General features: G+C 41.5%; 1 protein-coding gene across 2 annotated transcripts in view; it reads right to left on the reverse strand.

Annotated features, from left to right (window-relative positions):
* Positions 1–12815, reverse strand: part of LOC147889335 (general transcription and DNA repair factor IIH subunit TFB1-1-like) — a 105797-nt gene extending 92982 nt beyond the window's left edge. For both annotated transcript variants that reach the window (XM_087391537.1, XM_087391538.1), the window contains exons 1-3: positions 12580–12815; positions 12245–12323; positions 865–938 (exon numbers count right to left, since the gene is read on the reverse strand). In XM_087391537.1, the coding sequence (XP_087247663.1) occupies positions 865–938; positions 12245–12323; positions 12580–12660 (234 nt within the window). In that variant the 5' untranslated portion in view covers positions 12661–12815. The remainder of the gene's footprint in view (positions 1–864; positions 939–12244; positions 12324–12579) is intronic.
* Between the last annotated feature and the right edge of the window lie 11935 nt (positions 12816–24750).

Genomic DNA, 24750 nt, shown 5'->3' on the forward strand with positions numbered 1-24750 from the left:
CATCATCAATACATGAAAGCAATTGAATGGAAGCACTTGGATGAAGTAAAGCCTCCTGCATCCAAGCTTCTATATGGATTCTAGAGATCTATAGCATCTCTAGAGGGAAGACATAATAGTCCACAATGAATCCATTTAAACCTAATCTAGACCACCCTACTAGACCCACTGTAAAATTCACGAAAGGAGACCAGCCTAACGCTTGACCAATAGGGCCACAGGCAACAAAAATCAACTTCTTCAACTGATTATGCTCTGCATGCTTGACTATATGAAGCTCAACAATACCTCCAAGCAAAAATCATAAAAATCTTACATCAGTTCTACACTTCAGGAGTACCCTGGTATTGGTGTTAAATTTGATTAACATGTCCAAAAGTACCATGTTACATTGCAGGCTAATCCAAAGAACCAACAATATCAATAAAACTAACAAGAAAAGTAGACACTCAAAGTACTCATTCAACTATCAATCGAGAATTTCCTATGAACGGGTTGCTCAGTATCTAGTCAAATGCCCACAACTCAGCCCAGATGCAAGAAGGTAGAATCAGTATCCAAAAGCCTTTTAATTGACCTACTTAATGTAGCACGGAGGAAAATCAGCAAATACTTTACAACAATGGATCTGTAAACCATTTTTTAAATGCAAAATCACAACCATCCATGTCCTTTGTACTGCAAATCTGCATACACCCATCTATCATAAAATGTCAACTTCTTCAAGAACCCCTTTTCCCAACGTTGTGCTTGCCTTGTGAATTTGTGAATAAAATTGTCGAGTTTTCATCTCCGTTATCTTATTCACAAATTGCCCCATGTGCAACAAGTAAACAATATATTGAGAGTAACATTTTTACATACCTTCATTTCTGCATCTGTAAACAAATTCAACAGTGCTTTCTTGAACTTTGGAGTCTCTTTGCTAAACCTGTGACCTGAGGATTGATGGTGTCATGCAACAAAAAACAAGAATAAATTCCCCTAATTAGATGCCATTGACAAGGGCTCAACAAGCCATGTCGACATATTCAAAACGAGCTTATGTACAAAATATACCAAAATGCTTAGATAGAATTAGGCTATAATCACTACTCTCTTATGTGCAGATCACACGTCTGTAAAGTGCTTCTGCCTTTGATATGTACAAGAGTGGCACAGCTTAGAAAAGAAGGGATTGTACCATGACACAAACTTATCTTATCCCTCCTCACTACCGTAAGAGGGACAAATTGGGGCCTTGTCATTTTGCATTTGTTGCAAGTTTGCCACTGTGTTGGGGCAGCCACAAGCAGATCAAAAGGAAGAACAATCTTTGACAGCATAAATTTTAACATATGAAAGTGTGTATCAATAGCTTCTAGTACGAAACATCTATAAAAGATCATTAGAGGCTGCCATTCTTTGATAAAGAGGCCACAAACGAGTTAAAATTATGCCATTCTTTGTTAAAGAGGTCACAAACGAGTTAAAATTGGAGCACTACATCTTGGATTTGAACCTATTTTGTCTTTAATGTGCAAACCCAAAAATCCCAAACAATTGAGTAGGCTGAGCAAGCCCAAGTAATGAGCAAGCCGAGGCATACATGTCAGGACCCATCTCAAGCTATTTAGGCGAAAAGAGAGCCCAGAGGAATAGCAAGTGAACATGCCAAGTTCAGCTTCAAAACCAGAGCTGGAAATGGACCTATTTGTGTAGCATCATGGTGGGGATGCCAATTATGTTAGCAAGAAAATGAACTTGAACTTCATACGTATGAATACGTGGAAGGACACCCTAGACAGGCCCTTAATTCGAGAGCTCTTCTTTTCCCTCTGACCCAAAATAGCAATACTTTAAGCCAAGTCATCGACAAAAGACATTTGTGATGGCAACATCAAGAGAGCTTAATTTATAGCCTACTACCATGCTAGTAAATAGCTCATGAGAACTGGAATCCTGATGCTAACATGCTCTTGGCTTCTCCTTATATGGGGGCCTTACTTGACGAACAACTAAGGTATGGTGAACGACGACCCAGGGTAGAGATTGACCTCCAACATGGTCAGCATTGTACCTATGCACTAATCCTCCAATTAGTAGACTTAATCCACCAGGGTTCCAGGATCCTGGGATTAAGGGTAGAGGACTTAAATACTAGTCCTATGTAAGAGTGGCCAAGGCTATTGTGAGTTCACTCAATGTGCACACACCGACAGATGGTCTTACTTGGATCTCGACCCTAGACTCCTGCCTTCTACATGGCAAAATCATGAGATGTTGTGCCGAATGCCCCTTGGGAGCAGGTTCTGGTGGTATGGGACACCAGAGGTATGGGCACAGGCTTGTGGGAGTCTGATCTCTAGGAGGTGAGTCGCCTGCTGTTTATCTTTTGTTTTGCTGATTGATGTTTTGGACTGTGTTTAGGGTTAGATCCTAGAGGGACTCTACAATTATGTGAGTGGATGTGAGCAGAGAGAAAAAAGGGTGGCAGAGTGAGGTCAAGATCCTTTGTATTTTTGCCTACTTAAAGGCTCTCTCATGAATAAAGATGGTCAAGTCTATTGCTTCCATTGTGTGCAGCTCTTTGTCAACTTGATCTACCTTAGCTTGCTCTCTCAAGTTCACATTTGGTATCGAAGCCTGGATTGCCTCTCCATTGCTATGCTACCTGACTAGAAGTCATCATATTTCTACTGTTGACATCTACAGCCTGCTGTCTAGATCTATTTCACTGCTGCCATTCCTCCAAAATCTCCACCTCTTGACGCTATTTCTGCGAATACATTCAACTGGTCATTTTAATAACAGGCCATTGTTCCCTGCCAGTCCACTACTGCTGTTGCCATTCTGTAGCTTCAATCTAGAATTCAATCTACCTCTTCCGCTTCTACAGAAGATCTGCCTGTCAAGTCTAGCTCATGAAACTTGCTGCTGAAGAACGTATGGATATGCTTGTGCTATCCTGTGTACCTTATACAAGACAACTATCTATGTGGATTCTGAGGAAATGCATCGTCAGAAGGGGCTCGTTATCTGTCATTTATACTCACTGTGGTCGATCGTTCTGTTTCTGTCCATAGCCTGGCAAAGCATGCTACTGCTCCAGCACTGGCTCTATGCTACAGCACTAATTCTACGCTCCTCATATCTCTGAGCTGTAGCTCCTCTACAATAAACTCAGGCGACAGCAATAGCATGCAATTGAAGACTTGCAGAGAATCAGTACATCAACAGTACAACATCACCAATATGGAAGGAGAGATTCATCATTCTTTTGCTGCTGATAAACATTCTTCCTGATCTGCGCATAATAACCTCTATTTCCATTGGTGCTAGGCTAGAAAGGCTACATTATCATTGTATAAATGGGTCCTTTGGATAATTTTATTCGTTTTTATTTTAAAAGCTCGAGCTCCTTGGTTCGTGCTGCTATTAGCAACGCCAAGATCTCAACAACAGAGAACTACAACTGAAATTTTTGAGCTGCTATCAGTGTTCTGCTAGTAGCTCCTCCCTTTGACGACATGCATTCCTCCTCCATTGCAGCTGTGTAAGGTTTCCTTTGTGTCAATTATTCAAGCGGTAAGACAGGCTTGTACAATTGACATTTCAGTCTGTTAGGGGATTGACTACCGTAAAGGTGAGACCTTCCCTCGTCCATGGCTAACTCAACAAAGTTTAAAAGTTTGATGGAAATGCATTTAATTCATGGCCTTATCAGGAAGGACATATGCTCTCATTAATTACTTGAATTATGGAACTCCAAAATGCCTCTGCTCCATTGCCTATATAAGGGGCCTTCCTCTTCATTAGTGCACACAAACACTGAAGCTCATTGAGTGGGTATGCCCCTTTGAGTAGTCTCATGTTACTTGTTGTTTGATAGCCTTGCAAATGGGAAAGAAAATAAGCTTTCAACTAGGGATTCAGAAGCCACATGGATTGCTAAGGGTGAGAAAGCTATTGCCATTGTTGCTTTAGGGCTAAGTGATGAGTTCATACATCACATTGATGGAAAGGATACATCCTTTGAAGCATGGAAAGAGCTAGGCAAAAATCTCCAAGATCAGTCTTTTGATGCTAGTTTTTGAGTTTAATCTAAAAAGGGGAGATCCTCTTGCACCCCCTTAACCAGATGAAAAGTTTAACCACCCAACTTTCAGGGATTAAAGTGGACATGGATGACAATGTTTGCATAGCGGTGCTATACTATGACAACATTGTCACAACTTTAACAAATCTTTCAACACCTAAACTAGTTCGTATAACCGGGTCATGTTTGGAAGAAGAGAAAGAAAATCAAGCAAGGTTGTTCTTATAAGGGAGAATTCTACCAAGAGAACTTTCAGGGGGAAGACCTTCTCCAAGGACAAAAGCAATATGAAGTGTTAATTTTGTGGGAAACCAGGCAATTTCAAGAAGGATTGTAGCAGTTGGAAAATTTGGTCATGGAATAGACGGTCTTCATAGGCCAGACATAAATCTTTTGTGTAAATGTCCGAGCCCGTCCCTCTTGTTTGACCAACTAGGATGGCAGCCCTTCACACCACAATGGGTGGCAGGTGGTGTGAACTTAGTGCCATCTTGCCAATGGCATCATTGCTAATTTGACATCCGTGTAATTTCTTTGTCAATTGACAAGGTCCCTAATGGTTGATGTTCCGCAAATCTTATTGAAGATCATGGAAATGAAGAATAAAAGATGTTGCTGAGGCTATAAATGTGGCCAACTTGGTTGAACATGATTGATCCTTTTAGGCTAAGGACTCACCCACGTTTATGATGCCATCTCCTATGTTGTAGACCAACAGACCAAATTTGGAGTGAGGTCATTGTTAGGCCTAATGAGCCTAAATGAGTCTATTGCCAAACAAGATAGAGTGAGTTCTAGGTTGGAGCCTCATTGGTTGTGGACAAATCTTGAAGCTTCCGTGGACTACAGCTCCGATTGAGGTTTTCAATTTGAGGGGGGGATGTTGAGCAAATTGATACTTGGGGTGGAGTACCTAGAAGCTAGGGGTCATATAAATCAGCATGAGAATATGCGTGCGTGGGTGTGTGGGTGCGTGGGCGTGCGTGTGCATGTGCGACTGCGTGCATGCATGCGTGTGTTTGTAGATGTGTGTCAAGGAATGTGTGAGTATAACTATGCGCGGTTGAATGGGTGTGATTGAATCATTAGCGGAGAAACTAAAGGGCGGTGGAGTTCTTAATGATCTCATCCATAGGTCAAGATCCTTTGTATATTTGCCTACTTAAAGGCTCTCTGATGAACAAAGATGCATCTCTTCATCATGCGTGGACTTGATCCACCTTAGCTTGCTCTCTGAAACTCATATCAAAGCAGCCCTAGGTGTGCAAGCGAATGGTGCCAGGTATGCATTTCATCTATGCAAGATGCTTTTGTGTCGTGAGGTAGGATTTCATTCAATTCATGCAGTAAGATGTATTCACAGCACTTTGTGTAAGCAAACTCCAAAGGAGTGTCAAACCTGCAGAGGGGGGGTGCACTAGTTTCCTGTGTATTAGTTGGAGATTGTCGTGCTGGTTTGTTTTATCTCATAAAGAACTAATAGAAGGCAAGCTTCACTGTTATGCGTGACTAGAAACTCGCCTAGGTTAGGTTTGAATCAAAGTTGCGTCATGGGCAGGTCACTGCACATGGTTCGCTGTTGAAGAACACATTGAAGAACACACGAGGAATACTGCTGTAGTTATGCGCAAAGTGTTGCTGATGGGTATACCAGCAAATCACATGTGGTAAAGGGCCAATTCACAGTGATGTGATTGCTGCAGGACCACCTGGTTGTGTGCTTGCTGAGCGCAGTAGGACTGGTTGTTTAGTGTGATAGGTTTGCAGTTAGCAGATCATTGATCTGTGATGATCAGTCCAGGTGGTATTCTACTACAGCATTTCAGTTGCTGATTACTGGCGGTAGTACCAGGTACAAAGATCAAGTGTACCTGTAGCGCCATCCTTTATACCTGAGACTTTCGCAGGTGAGAACAAGGAGCGTACTCTTGAGTGCATTGATGCATGGTTAAACAAATGGCAAGTACACATCTCATTCCATCCCTTTTCCGACGACTTACAATCCAAATGACGCAAGGAATGTTGAAGGACAGAGCATTAGCTTGATGGCATGACCTAAAGAAGAAACTGAAAACATGGCCTGAATTTCAGCAATTGTTGGAGGAGGAATTCCTGCAACCTAAACATGAGTTTGATCTCATCTCACCAACCTAAACATGTAAAGTTGCCACTTGATGCTTATCTACAATGGCTTAGAGATCTGCAATCCAAAGCTTCATACATGGATCCTACTAGCTTGTGTGGATTTTTTTTTAAACAGCTTGGCAAAAGAGCATAAGCTATAGGTGGAGAACAATCGTAGTAAAAACCTGGAGGATGTTATTAGATATGCACTATGGCCAAAGGAAGTTCTTCCTAGAAACCTCAGCCTGCCACAGGTTCTGAACAAAAGAACTTGATGCAGAAGATGTGATTCTGTCCTACAAAGGCTACACAAACTCAAGCCCCAAGTCCTTCATAGACTCCGACTGAGGTGATCACAAAGCAAGTCAAGAAAGTGGAGCAAACCCTCTAGTATGTGAAGGACGTCATTGCTTCATTTGCGAACAAAAGGGGCATATGCAGATGCAATGTCTGAAGTTGAAGGCCGAATCAAAGAATGCAACTTTGATTGAGGTGAAAGGTAATACAATCTCTTCCATGCATACAAGTCTTAGATCGAAGTCTTTGCAAGAAAATTGTAGCTGAAAGTGTTCGAACCCAATGACCTTACTTACTGACACTACCTCCCCCTGGAATCTCTGACCTGCAAACAAACACAGAGACCAAAGAAACAACATAGATGGTTGCAGGCTAGCTCACCACCCAACCATGACATCCGCGATGCATCATAATCTCTATCCAGAAGGCCTACTAGCCATAGACCCTGTACGCTGGTGAGACTGGGTCAATCAAGAAGGCATGCCCTCCCTCCATTGCCCTCCCTCCATGACAATCATAAAAGCCACCAGCTATATCCTATGAGCTGTAGGACATCTCTGGGATATCGTCTCCAGAACTCCCTCTGTGCAGGAAAAGCATCTGCTATCTACACACAGCTGCCCTATCCAGGGGCCGATCGGCAATCCCCATGAGCCAAAAACCTTAAAAAAAAGATCTTTCGTGGTCTCATGCTAGTCTAGAGACAAGGCTAAAACTGAAAGATGACCTTCCGAGGAACCCTCGAGGGTGTCCAAGCAGCTGCCTCCAGCTGGAAACATCGGCCGATGCGAGTCATGTACGATAAAAAGGGTACCTCCTCTACCCTACTCAAGTGTCCTACTCTGGCTGGCCAAAACCACTCCCTCAGGTGCCACTGAATATCATGGAGGGGCAAGCTCTCCCACAACCACAAACGCCAAACTGCTCCTTCGGGGCTGACAAGAATGTGTCCGGATCGATGTGCGGATCCTTGCCTAAGCGGCACACTACCCTGATCAAATCCCACTTCAAACCATGTAGGGCCTCCTCATCCAAACCATCCCTCCCTCTCTCAACATGTAACAAGCCTCCAAGCCCCACCCTGTGAAACCTGCGATGGAAGGAACCAAGGGTCTCTCAAAATAGCGAACCCTAAGAGGCCCCCCCATCCGTGAGAACTACCCAAACCAACTGTGAGGGGTCCAAATGCTGTGTAGCCCTTCCCACTAGGAGACGAGGATCACTGCGTCAATCTATACTATCCGTGTACCTGTCCCCCTCAAATGTGAAAGGGCATGTCCTCTAGTCTCTACATCCCTAGGGAGCCGGCTCCAAACTCCGAAAGATCTGGCCGAGCCACTATCCCACTGCGCCCAATCCAAGATGTGTCCACTGGCCTAGCATACATCCCTCTGTGTCTCAAACCTCTGATTGCCTACCTCTCAAACTTCTCATTGCAGGAGGAACTAGCCCAAATGAGCCCCCAAGCCAACCACTGCCAAACCCTAAAAAGGCTCCCCATAAGAGAGGAGCCCTTCCCCATGAGGGAGCCGTTGAAACAAACCTGTGGGACTGTTGGCACGGTCCACTTGTGTGAGGAGTGTTCCCTAGGAGCCCTAGTGAAGGAGGAGGTTTCAAGGGTCCGCACCTGGGGTGAGACCACGTACCACTCACTGATGGGAGTGACAATGACATTCTCTTCATGTCTAGTCTACCTGCAGACTTGCTTATCACAGCAGATGATGCATATTCTCAGGATTGGATTTTGGATTCTGGTGCTTCATTCCATGTTACTCCCCATAGGGAATGGTTCTCCACTTATGACAGTGGAAAGATAGGTTGTGTGCATCTTGGAAATAACTATGCATGTGACATAGTGGGAGCAGGTGACATAAAGTTTTCTTTTGCAAATGGGCCTGCATTTGTCTTGAAAAATGTGAGACATGTGCCTAAGTTGACCAAGAGTCTTATTTCATCGGGTCAGCTAGATGATGCTGGTTTTCAGACCAGGTTTGGCTTTCAGAATTGAAAAATTCATAAGGGCTCTATGGTTTTAGCCAGGGGTGCCAAGTGTGGGACTTTGTATCCCTTACATGTATCAGGGGTGTTTGATCATGTTGTTGCAATAGCAGCCAAGTACTTCTTTGTGGCATTATAGGTTGGGGCACATGAGACAAAATGGAATGAAACTCTTATACCATTTGGGTTATGTACCGCATTTGAGTTTTTCTAACTTTGAATTTTGTGAGCATTGTCTCTATGGGAAGCAGACTAAATCAACCCATGAAAGAAGGGGAAAGAAAAAGCTTGAAAGGCTTGATTTAATGCATTCAGACGTATGTGGTCCCATGCCTACACGGGTTGGCTTTGGCTGAAAATCAATCAAGTAGAATGCTTGGATGCCTACGAACTGATAATGGTGGAGAGTATATCTCTCATGACTTTCATCATTTTTGCTCATTTTTGCGATACACATGGGATCAAGAGGGAGCTCACGTCCCCTCATACTCCAAAGCAGAATCCAATTCCAGAACAGATGAACCGCACCATTCAAGAAAGGTTGCAATGTATGCTTTCCAATGCAAGTCTTTCTGGTGGTTTTTGGGCTGAGGCAATGAAGACTGCAATGCATGTGATCAATAGATCACCTAGCAAGATTTTGGATGGTGGTATTCCTGAAGAGGCATGGAGTGGCAAGAAGCCCTCTTACTCTCATTTGCATATATTTGGGTGTGAGACATATGCACATGTGCCAAAAGAGCTTCGGAAGAAGCTAGATCCTAAGTCTAGGAAATGCATCTTTTTGGGTTATGGTGAAAGTGGAGAGATGGGCTATCGTCTCTGGGATCCAGAAGCCAAGAAAATCATACGAAGCCATGATGTGGTCTTCAATGAAAAGAAGATGCATAAGACACCCATGAGGGATGTGGAAATGAGGAGAATCACTTTCCAGGATGTGAATCCACCTGCATATGTTGATAGATAGCAAGCTATCCATGCACCAAATGTGCAAGAAAAAAATCTTAGCAAGCCAGGCGAAACGTGCTCCCAAAAACACTAGAAAAAGATCGGGGTCAAGTCATCCTCCCCTAGGCAGTCCTGAAAAGGGAGAGCTCCCAGAGCTCCTCATCTGTGAGTGGGGCCTCTAGTCGTCTACTCAAGCTCTACAGGACAACGGCCTGAACATGCACCCGACGAACTGCCTCTCGAGCTGTCAGACTCCTCTGACTAAAACAAATATCGATAAAAGCCATGGTTAGCTCAAGGATCTCTGAGGGTCCATGTGCATCTGTCTGTACTCGTCCCTCAATCCCTAAAGTTGAGTCCCAGCTTAGCAAGGCCCAATGGTCTCGAAGAACTGTCTGGTCATCCTATCCCCCTGTTGTGCCAATTTGGCCCTGGAGGAGCGGTACACTCAGCCCAACAAGTCTCCATGGCTTGCAAGTCAAATCTGACTCGCACCCCTAGGCACCTCCAAGTTAGATTATATGGATTGCCTTGTGACATAGCCAATGACAGAGATCCAAAGTTCTTTGGGCACTTCTAACCTACAAAGAAACCCGTGCAAACTATTGAGCTAGCTTATCAGTTTATTGAGCAATTGTTTAGGTTATATGGGTCGCCTTCTGACATAGTGACAGAGATTTGTTGGCACTCCTCGCATGAAGTGTTTAGGAAATTGGAAAAAAACTTGAGTATGAGTTCCGTGGATCTTAGGAAATTGGAAAAAAACTTGAGTAGATCATCTTGAGTCTAATAAGCAAACTGAAAGGGTGAATATGTCTCCAAGAGGCCGTCTAATGGGGAGAAGTACTCCCGACGGTGGAATTTGACGACGATAGTGCAAGCATATGACTACGGTCCATTCCGACTTATGTACAGATATCAACCCAAATCTCCTGTGGCGGTTGAATTGAAGGGCATTTGGATGCAGCTAAGGATTTCTTGCTGCATATGCAAGAGGTGTTAGTGACTACATAAGAATCTATCAAGAGTGCTCATGATAGAGCTATGAGGGAATACGCGTATATTTACAAATTCAAAAACCTTAAGGACAAGTAGGGATAAAACTTATCTACTAGGCAATCCCTAAAGTTGAAGGCTACAATGCCTTTCAAACGGGGTTTTTCCAAAAGGGCAAGAGAGAAATGAACCTTGAAAAGGAAGTGCCACATTGGAAAAGATTTCTTGTAGTGCCCTTCAAAAATGATCAAAAATAGCTTAACTAGAAGGATGACTTCTAAACAAAATGGAATACTAGGCTCTCTTCAAATTTGAGGCCTGCCCCTTGGTAGTGTGGGCCTTCTTAATCTCGATAAAGATTACTATGGACCTCTCCTTAATCTTGAAAATCATTAATGAGGTCACATAAAAGCTAGAATTGCCTCCACATATAAAAGTTCACACAGGCTTCCATGTCAATAGATTGAAAGAGGTGCTGGGGGCTAGAGACAATCTTGTTTCGCTCCAAGAACTTTGTCGCCCTATATTCCACGAGCCCGAATGAAAGAGTTATCACTTTAAAGAACAAAGTTAAGTGGTAAGACCGGTTTGAGGAAGAGTTGACTAGGGATTCAATTGCTAGTTTGCAAAATAACCTTTCAATTTCGTTTAAGAATAAACACTTAAAGGGAGGAAGAATGTCATGTACCTAGACGCTGATCCTCGGATTCGTAGACTTAATCCAACAGGGTTGGGGAGTCCTAGGATAAGTCCGTGCAAAACCACCTAAAGGTCTCGTGCAATCAATATCCTAGGACACATCAATCACCAAGCCAAACAACTCTTCTACAAAAAAAGTAGTCGTTGAGTTGAAACCATGCATCCTAGCAACACCATTTGCCCCTCATAGGTTGACCGTTTAATGACCTCCACTCCCACCTGATGGTGGATCTTTGTGGCTATAAGCCTTTACCATGTATAATGTCCACATTCATAAAGCTATGCTTCACTGTGTATAACATATTCATCATGGTATGGATTATCCCATTGAAGATGAATTCAACTCTACATTTTTCTTACCTTGTTAGCTTGAATGGCTAGGCATTTTAGACACCATAAGAGGATCTAGAATCATAATGCACTAGCAAATTCCATTATTTTAATTCCAATTGCCCTTCTTTGAAGGCATCCTCATGTATGAGCAAAAGAAAGAGCACATCGTACATCAACAAGATAATACAATGAAAGTAGATCATTTGAAGAAATGAGAAATGGAGGATCTAACGTAGTGAAAGGCACACAAAATAGAAAGATCACCCCGTGCTCACATGGGGGAAAAAAGCTTCTAGTGGAGGCAGTCCAATTAAGCTAATTTACAGGATAAGAGCCAAAATTAGGCAGTTGCAAGCGCATATTCTTTTGAGAGTAAACGCTTCAATTCCCTAACTGTATAAGTCTCTTTAAAAACTCACGTACACAAAAAGGCAAGTACCTCAAGGGGAACCTTGCATATCAGTTATATGCGCATCAACTAAGTTCCAATTCCGAACTCTATAAGTCTTTTTACAAAGTCACTCAAAAAAATGGTAACTACATAATTACTTTGGCGAGTAGGTCGCTTGCGATTCCCTAGCTCTATACGTCTCTTTACAAAGTCATTTAAACAAAATGGCAATTACTTGAAGGAGACCTTACATAGACGAAGCTGGATTAAGAAATTTGAGATTGCTCAAGATCATTAATGGACACTTGGTTTCAGGGTTGATTTTCAAAAAGATCTCTCTCTCTCTCTCTCTCTCTCTCTCTCTCTCTCTCTCTCTCTACCTTTTATTGCTTGAAAGGAAACGCCTACGTTCGTGGCTGCCTTTGGATCGTTTGATGTCCACAAAAACTTGTTCCAAGTCTGCGCAAAAGATATCACCAAAGTGTTACCTCTCTCTCTCTCTCTCTCTCTCTCTCTCTCTCTCACGCACGCACGCGCGCCCACACACACACACACACACAGTGTCCAATGTAGACTCTTCATATGAAAACCACTAGACGATGGATCTCTTTAATCATAAGTAATATTGAGAAACAATCAGAATTAAACTGAAAAGACTGCGACTTGGAAAAAGCAATCCGCGAAGAGTAATGATACTAAATATTGAGAAGCTCACCAACATGAGGACGCCCGGCACGCCAGGGCTCTTTGGAGCAGTGAGGAACTTGGCTCTCACTGTGAGTACAGGGGCATCCATGAGGAAAACAAAGAAAAAGATATCGGTGAGTGCTCGAGGAAGCAGGAGCTTGGTAATCGACCAGGCTATGGCAAGAAGTTAACGATCGCAAAAACTGTGCTTTGATCGGACTGTTGGAGAGGTGTAGCAATGATCTCTGCAAGGTATGGCATCGACCATCTACACTAATCTATGGAATATATAATATATATAGCCTCGCTTATTTGTTTACTCAAGACGCTCATGTAGTTGTTTACCATGGTGTTTATCGTAGTAACTCAAAACGCCTATAGTTGACTCAGCGCATGGTTATGTGTACTTTCGTAATCATCGAACACTTTCATAGTGGAGGATTGACGCTCTTTTGTGAATTTTCTATTTGTAGTTTTTGTTGGCCTCCCACCATAGGTAGGTCTAAGTGAAGGAGATTCAACAAGAAGCGAAAATAGCCATTTTTTATTTTCAAAAATTCTCGATTTTTTATTGATCCACATGCTATTTTTTTCTCTAAAAATCCTCCACATTTTTAGCCATTTTTTATTTTCAAAAATTCCCGATCTTTTATTGATCCACATGCTATTTTTCCCTCTAAAAATCCTCCACATTTTTAGCCTCTCTCTCTCTCTCTCTCTCTCTCTCTCTCTCTCTCTCTCTCTCTCTCTCTCATCGCTTTCAATTCATCATCTCCGCCCTCTTTCGCTATTTGGATCTTGGGCATGCCTTATGAATGATTTATTATCATTCACCTTGTTTAAAATGAATTAAGTTGTGTGTCTCAAATTGCCATTTATGAAGATCAGCCTGCAACAATTGCCTTTTATTAGCCCAACGCCTTGTAAAAAAAAATCGTTTGCTTTCTCTTTTGCATCTCACAAAACTTTCTTTACCACGATACCAGGAGGGAGTGCCCATGCGCACTTTGTGCACTCTTCTTTTAACGGACTACATCATGCAAAAATCTAAATTTAATTTAGTTCATAAGTCGCCTTTATTTTCTCATAGAGAAGATGTTTTCTTGTATCATTAGTTATATGAGACCAATAGGTGATTAACATCTTAGTTTACTCCAAGGCAACATCCCTCACTTTTTTATGTCTCTATGCAAAAGCGTCATAGGGCTATAAGGTGGTGCTTGCATAGCTATAATGTAATCATAAGGGAGACATCATCCCTTAATGGAAGCACATCCACCACAACATTCAGTATTTCTTGATTAAACTGAAAAATATTTTTGGAAAGCCAAATAAACCATAACACGTGTGCCCTACTAGTTGTTCATAAACACTATTTGACTTTTACAGCATCCCCAAAAAGAATAGATTCCTAGTTTATAGGCTCTCCTAGCATGATCTAAGTAGTTTTTCATATCTTCCTGGCCTAAGGGCATGCAACCAATAAGTGAAAAATGTCCTCTTGGGACCCCGGGCAATGTTTCCAGTGACCATTTCCTTTCCCTATCCTCAGGCTTTTAGTATTGGTCCACATAGATTTGTGAAGAATGAGCCAAAGGAGGGTAGACATTTTTTTTGGGATTTCCTTGTGCCAAGTCTAATAAGAAACCTGCCCTTCCAGTAGGCCTAACTATCATGAAGATTCCATCTGGCATTTAACATCCTATAGACATCTGCAATGTCTTCAAAAGGTATCAGGATAGGGAGCAAATGAGAGGAGTGCACCCAACTAAACTCGCATTCATATACCGACATTGTACCTCCTTTCCACTGAATATTATCTTTAACCGCTCCCTGATTAAAGGTGCCTATTGGTTGGAGAGAAGAAATTCTCTTCTAATTTTAGGCCATGATTTCCATCTTCTTTGATCCCTCTACCACAGTTGGCCCTAGCTCTGTCGACCTTTTTTGAAGAGGCCATACACTATGATAAAGTCCTCATCCTTTAAGGGGGAAATTATATGCATAGATGATATCAAAATGGATTCAAGAGACCTTGCTAGAGAACCTGATTTGGATTTGTTTGTCTCAAAGGAAGGACAAAACAATGGTTCACCAAGATAGTTATGGTTAAGGATTACTACACACTATGGCATGGTGCTTTTATTCAAGTTTCCTTTAGGTTCATCAAATGACCATCAATAAGGTGTTGTGATTATCCACACCTACTTTATGTATGGTACTATTTTAGTAAAAGTGAAAATAGTCAATTAGCCTCTAGCAAATGAGAGTGCATTTAACAATCCACCTATGAAATGCTTTACTAATACTCTCATGTAGTTTGATCTTACTAATCATCCTTAGCAAATAAATTCCTAGTCTATGTAATGTTGGAAGAGTATGACAATTATATGTTGTTACAAAGCCTATCTACCCTAATAAAGTCCTAGTTTTGTCTTGTTGGGATGGTGGTAAGAGGATGACAATTTTGTAAATTGTTAGAAAGCCTATCTGCCCTAATTAAGTCCTATTTTTTGTGATGGTGGTGGTAAGAACACTATATTAGAGAATTTGGGAAAATTCCAATTCCCACGAAATAAAATATAGTCACTTCAAAAGTAAATTTTGATGTTTTTTATTGAAAAATTAGCTCCATTGAGGACCCAAGTTTCAATTATGTTGGGGGAGATTAGACCATGAAAAATACTTTCCCAATTCCTAAAACCCAAGAAACAAGCTTCCTTATGTTGCTGTAGCAAAAGTATTTAATAGATGTGAACATGGCCCCATGGCCAAAACATTTGTTGATTTGCTAGCAAAATCATTTGTTGATTTGCTAGTGAAAGAAAGATGTTTGTTGTTTCATATGCATCCAAACCACAAACAAAAGCCAATTTATAGATGTTGCGTTAGAAAGATTCATTGGAGTAAATTAAATTGCAGCATCGATATATGCAATAGGATTGTTATAGAGCTTTGACATCCATCATATAAATGTGGTGTTCAAAAACAAAATTAAACTTGCAACAGCTACCAGTTTTTATTTGGTACTGCGCACATCTACTGCATCATCTAGCATTTATAGGTATGGCAATAACTCATCAAGCAAAATAGAATCACCACAATCTATATCAAATTTTGTAGGGAAAATGCAAATTTCTGCTGGATTAACACAACCCGTGTAAGGTGAAACGTCAATGAACACTGTTCTTGCTGGTTTGTATTCCTCTTTAAAATAACACCACACTCTCATTAATGGTTTAAACTCCGCTTCCACATTCATCCTATCTGGTCGAATGATTCTACTCTTTGTATGCTTGTGGCATGCCATCGCACCCCAAACCATGAAGAAATGTAACTTTCTGTTAACATGATGCTCCAAAGTGTCTAGCATGTGTTGCACCATGCCCTTTTCTCCTCCAGTGGACCAAATGCCAACAAGGCAGTGATCAAGCAACCATTGCAGAAACTCTAAGCACCCAAGTGAACACCATATAAAAGGACAATTTCAAGGACCTATTGCTTCCTCTTCTATTTCCCAAAACTTTGAAGCGTGTTTTTGTAAATGCTCATGATACTCTTCATTGAAGGGTTGAAGCTCTTTTTGTCCTAGTGTGGTATCAATTTCTTTATCCCCTCCACCTTCAGTTGTATCATCTTCTTTTGGTACCCCCTCTATTGCCAACATTGGTTCTTGCAAGCCAGCCCATTGTCGAATTTCATGATTACTGTAAGCATATGTGCAATAGATACTTTCCACCTTTGCCAACTGCTCATAAGTCTCAACAACTGAAACAACATGCCTCCTACAAGAAAGAGACTCTATTGCAGCAAGACCCTTAGAGAACAAGTCCAATACAAACTCATCTTCTCGACAGAAACCCATGATGATGTCTTTCATGATACTTGAACGTTTTCTTTTCAAGGACAATTCAATGCCAAGTTCGTCATCATCATCCTCATCACCTGATTCTTCTGCACCACTTGATTTTTCATATTTTTCATCTACAACATATATTGATGGCTTACATTGTGCATTGGTATAGCGCTCTATATCATTGAAAGGCTTTTCCTTGCTTACAGTACACAGGCAATTAAACCATCCATAGATCCAGTGACACATATATCTTCAATTTCAAAATTAAAGCAATTGAAGTGTATTTTATATTGTCCGCATGTCTTATTTAACGCATTCTTCAAACATGATACATGATCCATGGTCAAGAACACCACAAGAAGGAATTGCACTGGGGAAGAAACGATTGTCATCAAGCTTTTTAACAAACACTCAAAGCGATCCTTGTTCCAATTTTTGCTTCTGCTTGGTCCATACATTACATCCAAAAAAGCAACCGCTATTGCCATTGGCTCTTGGTACACATTATGTATAAATTCCATTCCCTCCATGTTTGAACCGATTGTGTAGAAACTCCAAGGCTAGGTGGAATTCGATCCATGACTTGCACCTTCACTTTGTCCCATAATCCACCTAAGATACCCCTTTGCAGCATCAGTCAATGGTGGAGTTTCGTTGCCCTGTTGAAGCTTCACTTTTAACCGTGAGTCACAGCAATCATGAATCCGATGATACAATTCTCGACTAATTTTAAAATGTAATTTGCACTCATCCCAATTTTTTAACATTAAAGAAGGCCGTTCTGTTGATATAAACATATAAACTTCTTCTTGTAGTGTAGCATCTCTCTTGATCTACATAGCTCGTCCTTCAATATCAAGAATCATGGCATGAGTCTTTGTTCTAGCTATGACTACTCTACCTTCCTTAATGTCATTTTGAATTTGACCAATTTGATCATAACTCAATCCATGCAAGCATCTAAACATTGAGACTATGGGTTGCCTGTGGCATTTTCCATCTTGTGAATATTTGCCTGCAATGTAATCCTCAACATAAATGGCATCGCTTGTGATGATCGTATGTAGATCCTTCGTGGCAATGCTATTGCCCAATGTTACCTTGCCAGTGTCAATGCAAGCCTGCAAAATATATGAATCCATTAGAATGCAATAATTAAGAAAGCTAACTTGTAAAAAAATGATTCATAATTGAATTCTGTACTTACATCCCAATTCTCACGATTTGGATGTCCTTTTGCAAGCCCTTGTTGTGCTTTCTTGGGTCTGTTAAATAGAATCCATTGTCCCCTCACGTGCTTAAGTATATCAATGTATGGAGATTGTCTCAAGATATTTTGAGACTCTAGGTTTGCCATCTTTGATATCTCCACACAAAAGCGTGTGGGACAATTCACTATAATCCTTGCCTGGTGGGTGCGGTAGTAGTTCTTTCTTTGGGCCGTGCTGTTATCATCATTAGATGTGAATATTTTAGGAGCATATATTGAATGTTGTCCAGATAGTATCCAGTAGTGGCACTTGGTTAGATCCTTTTTATCTACCCTTTCTAGGGGCTACTTTGTTTCAGGATTGAAAGGCATTAAATCCGCTATAGCAGCAGGAGGCCTAGAGTTATAACCAAAGTATGCAGCAAGCTTCTCCACATGCTCTTTGTTCAACCCTCTATATACATAGCTTGGAGGAGCTTTTTGACATCTTGCAACTCGAATTGGAAATGTTGCATGCAGCCTAAATGGGTAGTATTTTTCATATTCCACCAAGCCTGATGGTTTCTTTTGCCCTTTTTTCCCTATGACCTTTCCACTTGGCTCCAATTCACCACCATTGCTTCTTTCCATAGCTACTAGCATACCCTCTGGAGTTGTTTCTTCCTTTGGTACATCAATTATAGTTAACTTTCCTTTCTTTGCCCCTTCTCCGCTACCACTTGGTGCATGAACCATAGTCGACTTTCCTTTCTTTGTTCCTTCCCCACTATCTTCCCCACTCTTGTGCTTCTTTAGTGTTGCTGAAACTTTGTGATATGATTCAATGATTGTTGTCACTGTGTCATTTCATTTCCATCAACTGATTTGACACTTATTTCGCCTCTTGAGTGCATGTTGTCATCTACATCAGACTTCATACGAGATGCTTCATAATCGCTGGGATCCAAGAGAAATTTCTTATTTTGATTTATAATGATCAACAATCCAATATCTCCCTCCTTTCCAACCACAACTTCTGTGATTTGATGTACTGATCCAACACAAGTGTATGCACTTTTATTGGGTAACAAAACAAATAAGTGAACTCGTGTCAACTGTGCTCCCTCAATACTATATATGTCAAAGTACTAAGGTATGCTTTTTTCTCCAAATCCACTTACAACTTTCTCAACCTTCTTCACAACCTTCTTCACATTTGTGTCTTTCCTGTAAAATATCCAAGCAATATACAAACTATCATCTTTACAATGTTTAATGTTAGACAAAACACATTATCGATAAACATATCTCAAATAGAATTGACAATTGACACTAAACATAGTGGTAGATTTGAGAAAGCACCAGGGTCTAGGGAGATTTCGCTGTGTGGCCAAATCTTCTGGGCTTCTTTTAAAGCACCAGAGTCTGGGGAGATTTGGATGTGTGGCCAAATCTTATGGGCTTCTTTCAAAGTACCAGAGTTTGGGAAGATTTGGCCATGTGGCCAGATCTTGTGGGCTTCTTTCAAAGCACTAGGATATGGGGAGTTTTGGCCGTGCGACCAAATCTTGCTAGTTCCTTTCAAATCACAAGGGTCTCGAGAGATTTGGCCGTGCATCCAAATCTTAGTAGCTTCTTTCAAATAGGCAAAATCTTTCTAGCTTCTTTTAAATCACCAGGGTCTAGGGAGATTTGGCCGTGTGGCCAAATTTTGCTAGCTTCTTTCTAATCACAAGGGTGTAGGGAGATTTGGCCATGTGGCCAAATATTTCAAAGCACTAGGGTTTGGGGAGATTTGGCTGTGCAGCCAAATCTTTCTAGCTTCTTTTAAATCATGAAGGTTTAGGGAGATTTGGCCATGTAGCCAAATCTTGCTAGCTTCTTTCTAATCACGAGGGTCCAGGGAGATTTGGCAGTGCGGCCAAATCTTTTCAAAGCACCAGGGTTTGGGGAGATTTGGCTGTGATGCCAAATCTTTCTAGATTCTTTTAAATCATGAGGGTTTAGGGAGATTTGGCCATGCGGCCAAATCTTGCTAGCTTCTCTTTAATCACGAGGGTCTAGGGAGATTTGGCCATGCAGCCAAATCTTTTCAAAGCACCACGGTTTGGGAAGATTTGGCTGTGATGCCAAATCTTTCTAGCTTCTTTTAAATCACGAGGGTTTAGGGAGATTTGGCCGTGCAACCAAATATTGCTAGCTTCTTTCTAATCACAAGGGTCTAGGGAGATTTGGCAGTGTGGCCAAATCTTTTCAAAGCACCAGGATTTGGGGAGATTTGGCTGTGATGCCAAATCTTTCTAGCTTCTTTCAAATCACCAAGGTCTAGGGAGATTTGGTTGTGTGGCCAAATCTTTCTGGTTTCCTTCAAATCACTAAATTCTGGGGAGATTTGGCCATGTGGCCAAATCTTGTGGGTTTGGGTAGATTTAAAACCATCAAGGTCCAGGTCTTGTTGTTTACTTTCAAAGCATCAAGGTCTAGGGAGATTTGGCCGTGTGGCCAAATCTTGTATGTTTTGAAAGAAGCCAGGAAGATTTGGTCGCATGGCTAAATCTCCCCATTTAAAATTCAAAATTCAAATCTTAAGATTCAAATTTCAAATCTAAAAGTTCAAAATTTAAAATTCAAAATTCAAAATTGAAATTCAAAATCTTAGATTCAAAATTGAAATTCAGAATCTTAGATACAAAATTCAAAATTCAAATTTCAAGATTTGAAAGTCAAATCATATACTAAAGACCCTACTTTCAAGATTCCTACTTTCAAATCACATAGTATAGTGGTTATTTTCAATCACATTTCATACTTTACAAGACTCTTGCTTTCAAATTGTGGTGTTTTGAAGATGGAAAGGATGGAGAACATGCAAGAATCAAGTACACTCTTGATTTCTTTTCTTTTCTTACTTGGATGATTGAGTAGCCATTGTCGTTCGTGAGCTTGTGCTCTTTGGATTTCAAGCGGGCAGGTGAATCTATTCACTTGCTTAAAAAACCACTTCTCTTGTTGCATGCAGTAGTTGACAAGGTGGAAACTTTGAAGCACTCAATGGCCAGACAAGGATTTGACCAAGAGGCAAGGGGGCACGAGAAGAGGTGTAGAAGACACAAGGAGAGGATGCCCAGGCCAGTAAGGAGGCACAGGGAGAGGATGGAAGGGGTAGACATATGTGAATTGAGAGGAGGGTAGATTGAGGTGAATTGAGAGGAGGGTAGATGGAGGTGTAGTGAGAGGAGGGTAGATGGAGGAACGGAGAGAAGGGGGCATATAGAGGCACAAGTGTAGGGCAGCTGAAGGTGCAGAAGAGGAGCCGTAGCAGTCACACACAAAGGGAACGGGGAAGAGCAAGCTGAAGGAGTCAAGCGGGGGAGGAGGGAGCAACCCAATCTGGGTAGCGAGGCCTTCACAAAACTAGTGCGCACGAAAGCTGCCCTTTTGCAGTGCAAAGGTCACCTTTCTTGCTGACAGATGGAAGAGGAGCCGAAGGGGAGAAGAGCAAAAGAGCTTGGGGGAGCGACAAGTAGGGTACGCATCTGAATGGGAGAAGAGCAGAAGAGCTGGGGGGAGCAAAGCCTTCTCACAAGCAGGATACACGGATACACGACTAAACGGGTGAAGAGCAGAAGAGCTTGGGGGAGTGAGGGCTTCTCACGATTAGGGTATGCATTAACAGGAAGAATCATGAAAAGGAAGGTTTGGAGGGAAGAGTAATCTGCCCTCGCAGCCCCTCCACAACTCCATCCTCTCTGCCCTTGCACGCCCCTCCTCTCAGCTCCTGCTCACTGTCCCACCTTGCAGCTCCCTCCCCACCCTGCAGCTTCCTCCCTACCCGCCCGCCATGCTCGCTGCTCCCTGATCCCCGCTCTTACTCAATCCTCCTCTCTACTCCTACTAGCTGCCCGCTACAACTCTACCCCCTCCTCCCCTCTCTTGCTTGCTGCTATCGCCTGTAGCTCTACTCCCTCCTCTCCTCTTTCTTAGCTCCTCCGCCCCCCCACCTGCTTCTCTCTGCTCTAGCCTCTCCTTCCCTCCTAGCTGCTTCGTCTCCCCTCCTTGCTCCTCCACTTTGTAGCCCCTTGCAGCTCCCCTTCAAACCCCCCTTCTAGCTCTCCCACTCCTTGCCATTTTTAGCTCTAGGACTGGGTGCACCTCCCGCCATGGGGGGGGGCTCATGCTCCCACTCCTGCACTAAGACCTGCACTGAATGTGGGATCAGCCAAAAAGCACGGTGTAGAGCCCCTAAAAAAAAAAGTCCTCTTTCTAATCCAACTATAGAGTGTGGAACCTATGGAGTGCTTAATTGGTGAAGGAAGTTTAAAACCTACATAGCTAAGTGCACAATGTTAGGACAAATTTGGGATGGGGAGCCTCTCGGGACCTCTCATTTTGACATAGTTTTAAACCTTTTTGCTTGCAATTAGCTAACCAAGGGTGGAGGAGAGTTTTCCAAGAACTTCCCCATCTAAGACATTGCCCTAAGGCTCTCAAACCACCCTAGTTACACATTTGAGATCTAGGAAGGGAGAGAACAAGGTGAGCCTAGCACTTGATCCCCCATGAAGACAAATTCAATTCCTTCTCATAGTTTTACTTTTTATGCTTGGTTTGGTGTGTTTAGCTTTACCTTTTAAAGTTTTGGTTTTTTAATAGTTTTCAATTTTTAGGTTTGCTTTAAAGTAATAGTATGATTTTAAAGTGTAATAGCATGAATCATGAAAAGCATGTAGGATTTTTTTGAAAGTAGGATCTCTAGATTTGTCTTTCAAAATTTGAAACTTGAAATTTGAAATTTGAAATTTGAAATTTGAAATTTGAAATTTGAAATTGAAAATTTAAATCTGGATTTTCAACTTTTAACGTTTGAAGATGTGGCCAAATCTTCCTAGTGATTTGAAAGAAGCTAGCAACATTTGGTAGCATGGAAAAATCTTCCCAAACCTTGGTGCTTTGAAAGAAGCTAGCAAAATTTAGCAGCACGGCCATATCTCCCCAAACCCTAATGCTTTGAAAAGATTTGGCCACATCTCCTAGAACTTGGTGATTTGAAAGAAGCTAGCAAGATTTGGTTGCACAGCCAAAACTCCCCAGACCCTAGTGCTTTGAAAGAAGCCTACAAGATTTGGCCACACGGCCAAATCTGCCCAAGTTTGAAAGAACGCCACAACCAAATCTTCTCGGTGCTTTGAAAGAAGTCACCAAGGTCTCAAAGGATTTGGCTGTGCATCCAAATCTTGCTAGCTTCTTTGAAAGCACCAAGGTTTGAGTAGTGTGGCCAAATCTTGTTGCTTGTTTCAAAGCACCAGTGTCTGGGGAGATTTGGTCATGTGGCCAAATCTTGTTGGCTCCTTTCAAAGCACCAGGGTCTGGGGAGGTTTGACCATGTGGCCAAATCTTTTGGGCTTCTTTCAAAGCACCAGGGTATGGGGAGATTTGGCTTCTTTTTCTTGCACCAAGGTCTAAGTAGATTTGGTTGTGTGGCCAAATCTTGATGGCTTCTTGAAAGCACCAACGTCTCGGGAGATTTGGTTGTGTGGAAAAATCTTGCTATCTCCCTTTCAAAGCACCATGGTCTGTGAAGATTTGGCCATGTAGCCAGATTTTGCTGGCTAAAATTCAAAGCACCAAGGTTTAGGAAGATTTAGTCATGCAATGAAATCTTGTATATCATTATCATCCTAAGTCACACCATCAAATATCAATATTGAACTATAACAAATGCTATGTATGCAGGTGCCACATTGAAAGTGGGGGTTAAAGTCAACTTGCTTGTGAGTGGAAAGATTGTTGCCATTGGGATAATATTCTCTACATCACATGATGACATGTGCCAAGGTGTGCCCTTGGGAGAAAACAATGTATCGGTGCCAATCGATATTTGTATGGATGAAAGTGCACTTCTTCCATTTCCTACAATGGATGCATTCTTAGTCTATGAGGCTTTGGGTAGTGTTGTTCATTGGAAAATATGATCAATGAGTTGTGTGGACAATGTTAATGGAGCTATTGTACCAATGAATGATATAACATCAGATACCATTGAGGTTGAACCTCTATGTGAATATGATGAGTTTTCCATTCGAGAATCATGGAAGGACAAGAAAGTTTTAATATGGGATGAGAAAAAAACCAAGAGCATTGCTGAGGGTGTTGTTTTGTATGTCTACCCATTTGAACCTATAAATTTTGAGATGCTTGGTGAAGGTAATCTGGGTGTGGGAACTGAAAAGTATCATAGTGATGTACCGGGCATCGATACCATCCATTTAATAAAATGGCCCATTGCATAAATAACCTTTTTAGATGAAACTTCATTAAGAATCGATGACACCATGCATTTTCCAAGTGGTTCTGGGCAAAAGCACATGGAAGATGAGGACCCAAAGGAAAAATCCACCAAAAAAAGAGGTGTTACTGCATGATAAAGAGGAAAGCTAAAAAGCATGGCATGCCATTAGCATCATCTAGACTCACAAGGGATGCAGTCACAAAAGGAGGATTACCAAAAAGTGAGCGGAGAAAAGTGAGCAGCCCCAAATAAGCAAGCAAGATTAAATAGGTTTCAAGCGAGCGAGAACCTCATCCAGCATCTTATTCCCCTCAATATCATTGGAACAATTGATGTGATCATAAGCAAATTAAACATATTCCAACCATGAAGGCATGCCTGAAATTCATAATTAACTTCTCTTTCATCCCCATGCTATCAATTTGAGTCATTGTGGAGAGGTAGAGACATAACAATACATAAAATTTGCGATAAAAAAAGCAAACACTACTCAGATTGAACATCCACACAGCAAGATAATGATAGATCACAAGGTAGAATATATGACTGAAAATATGTAAACATGATCATGTGCTACATATACATATCATGTCTTTTATGCTTGCAGAAGATTATCCATACATTCGATCCAAAAACATGGAAACAGAACTAACTATGTCAAAAGAAAAAAAACACATTTTCATCATAAGGATTAATTTTGCTTAGTGAAAATACCTATGTAATCTGGACAATACCATGCTTTAAAAAACTTAGGGAGCCAAAAAAGGATTTTAGCCCTCCATACTTCTATTATGACCAATGTCTGAATGATAGTTCTATCGGAACTAGAAATGAATGCATCTAACCACTATGTTGAGTGCTCATC

This window comes from Dipteris shenzhenensis, chromosome 20 (assembly GCF_047967505.1).
Source record: "Dipteris shenzhenensis isolate YYH24624 ecotype China chromosome 20, Dip_SZ_1.0, whole genome shotgun sequence".
In the NCBI taxonomy this organism is placed as follows: Eukaryota; Viridiplantae; Streptophyta; class Polypodiopsida; order Gleicheniales; family Dipteridaceae; genus Dipteris; species Dipteris shenzhenensis.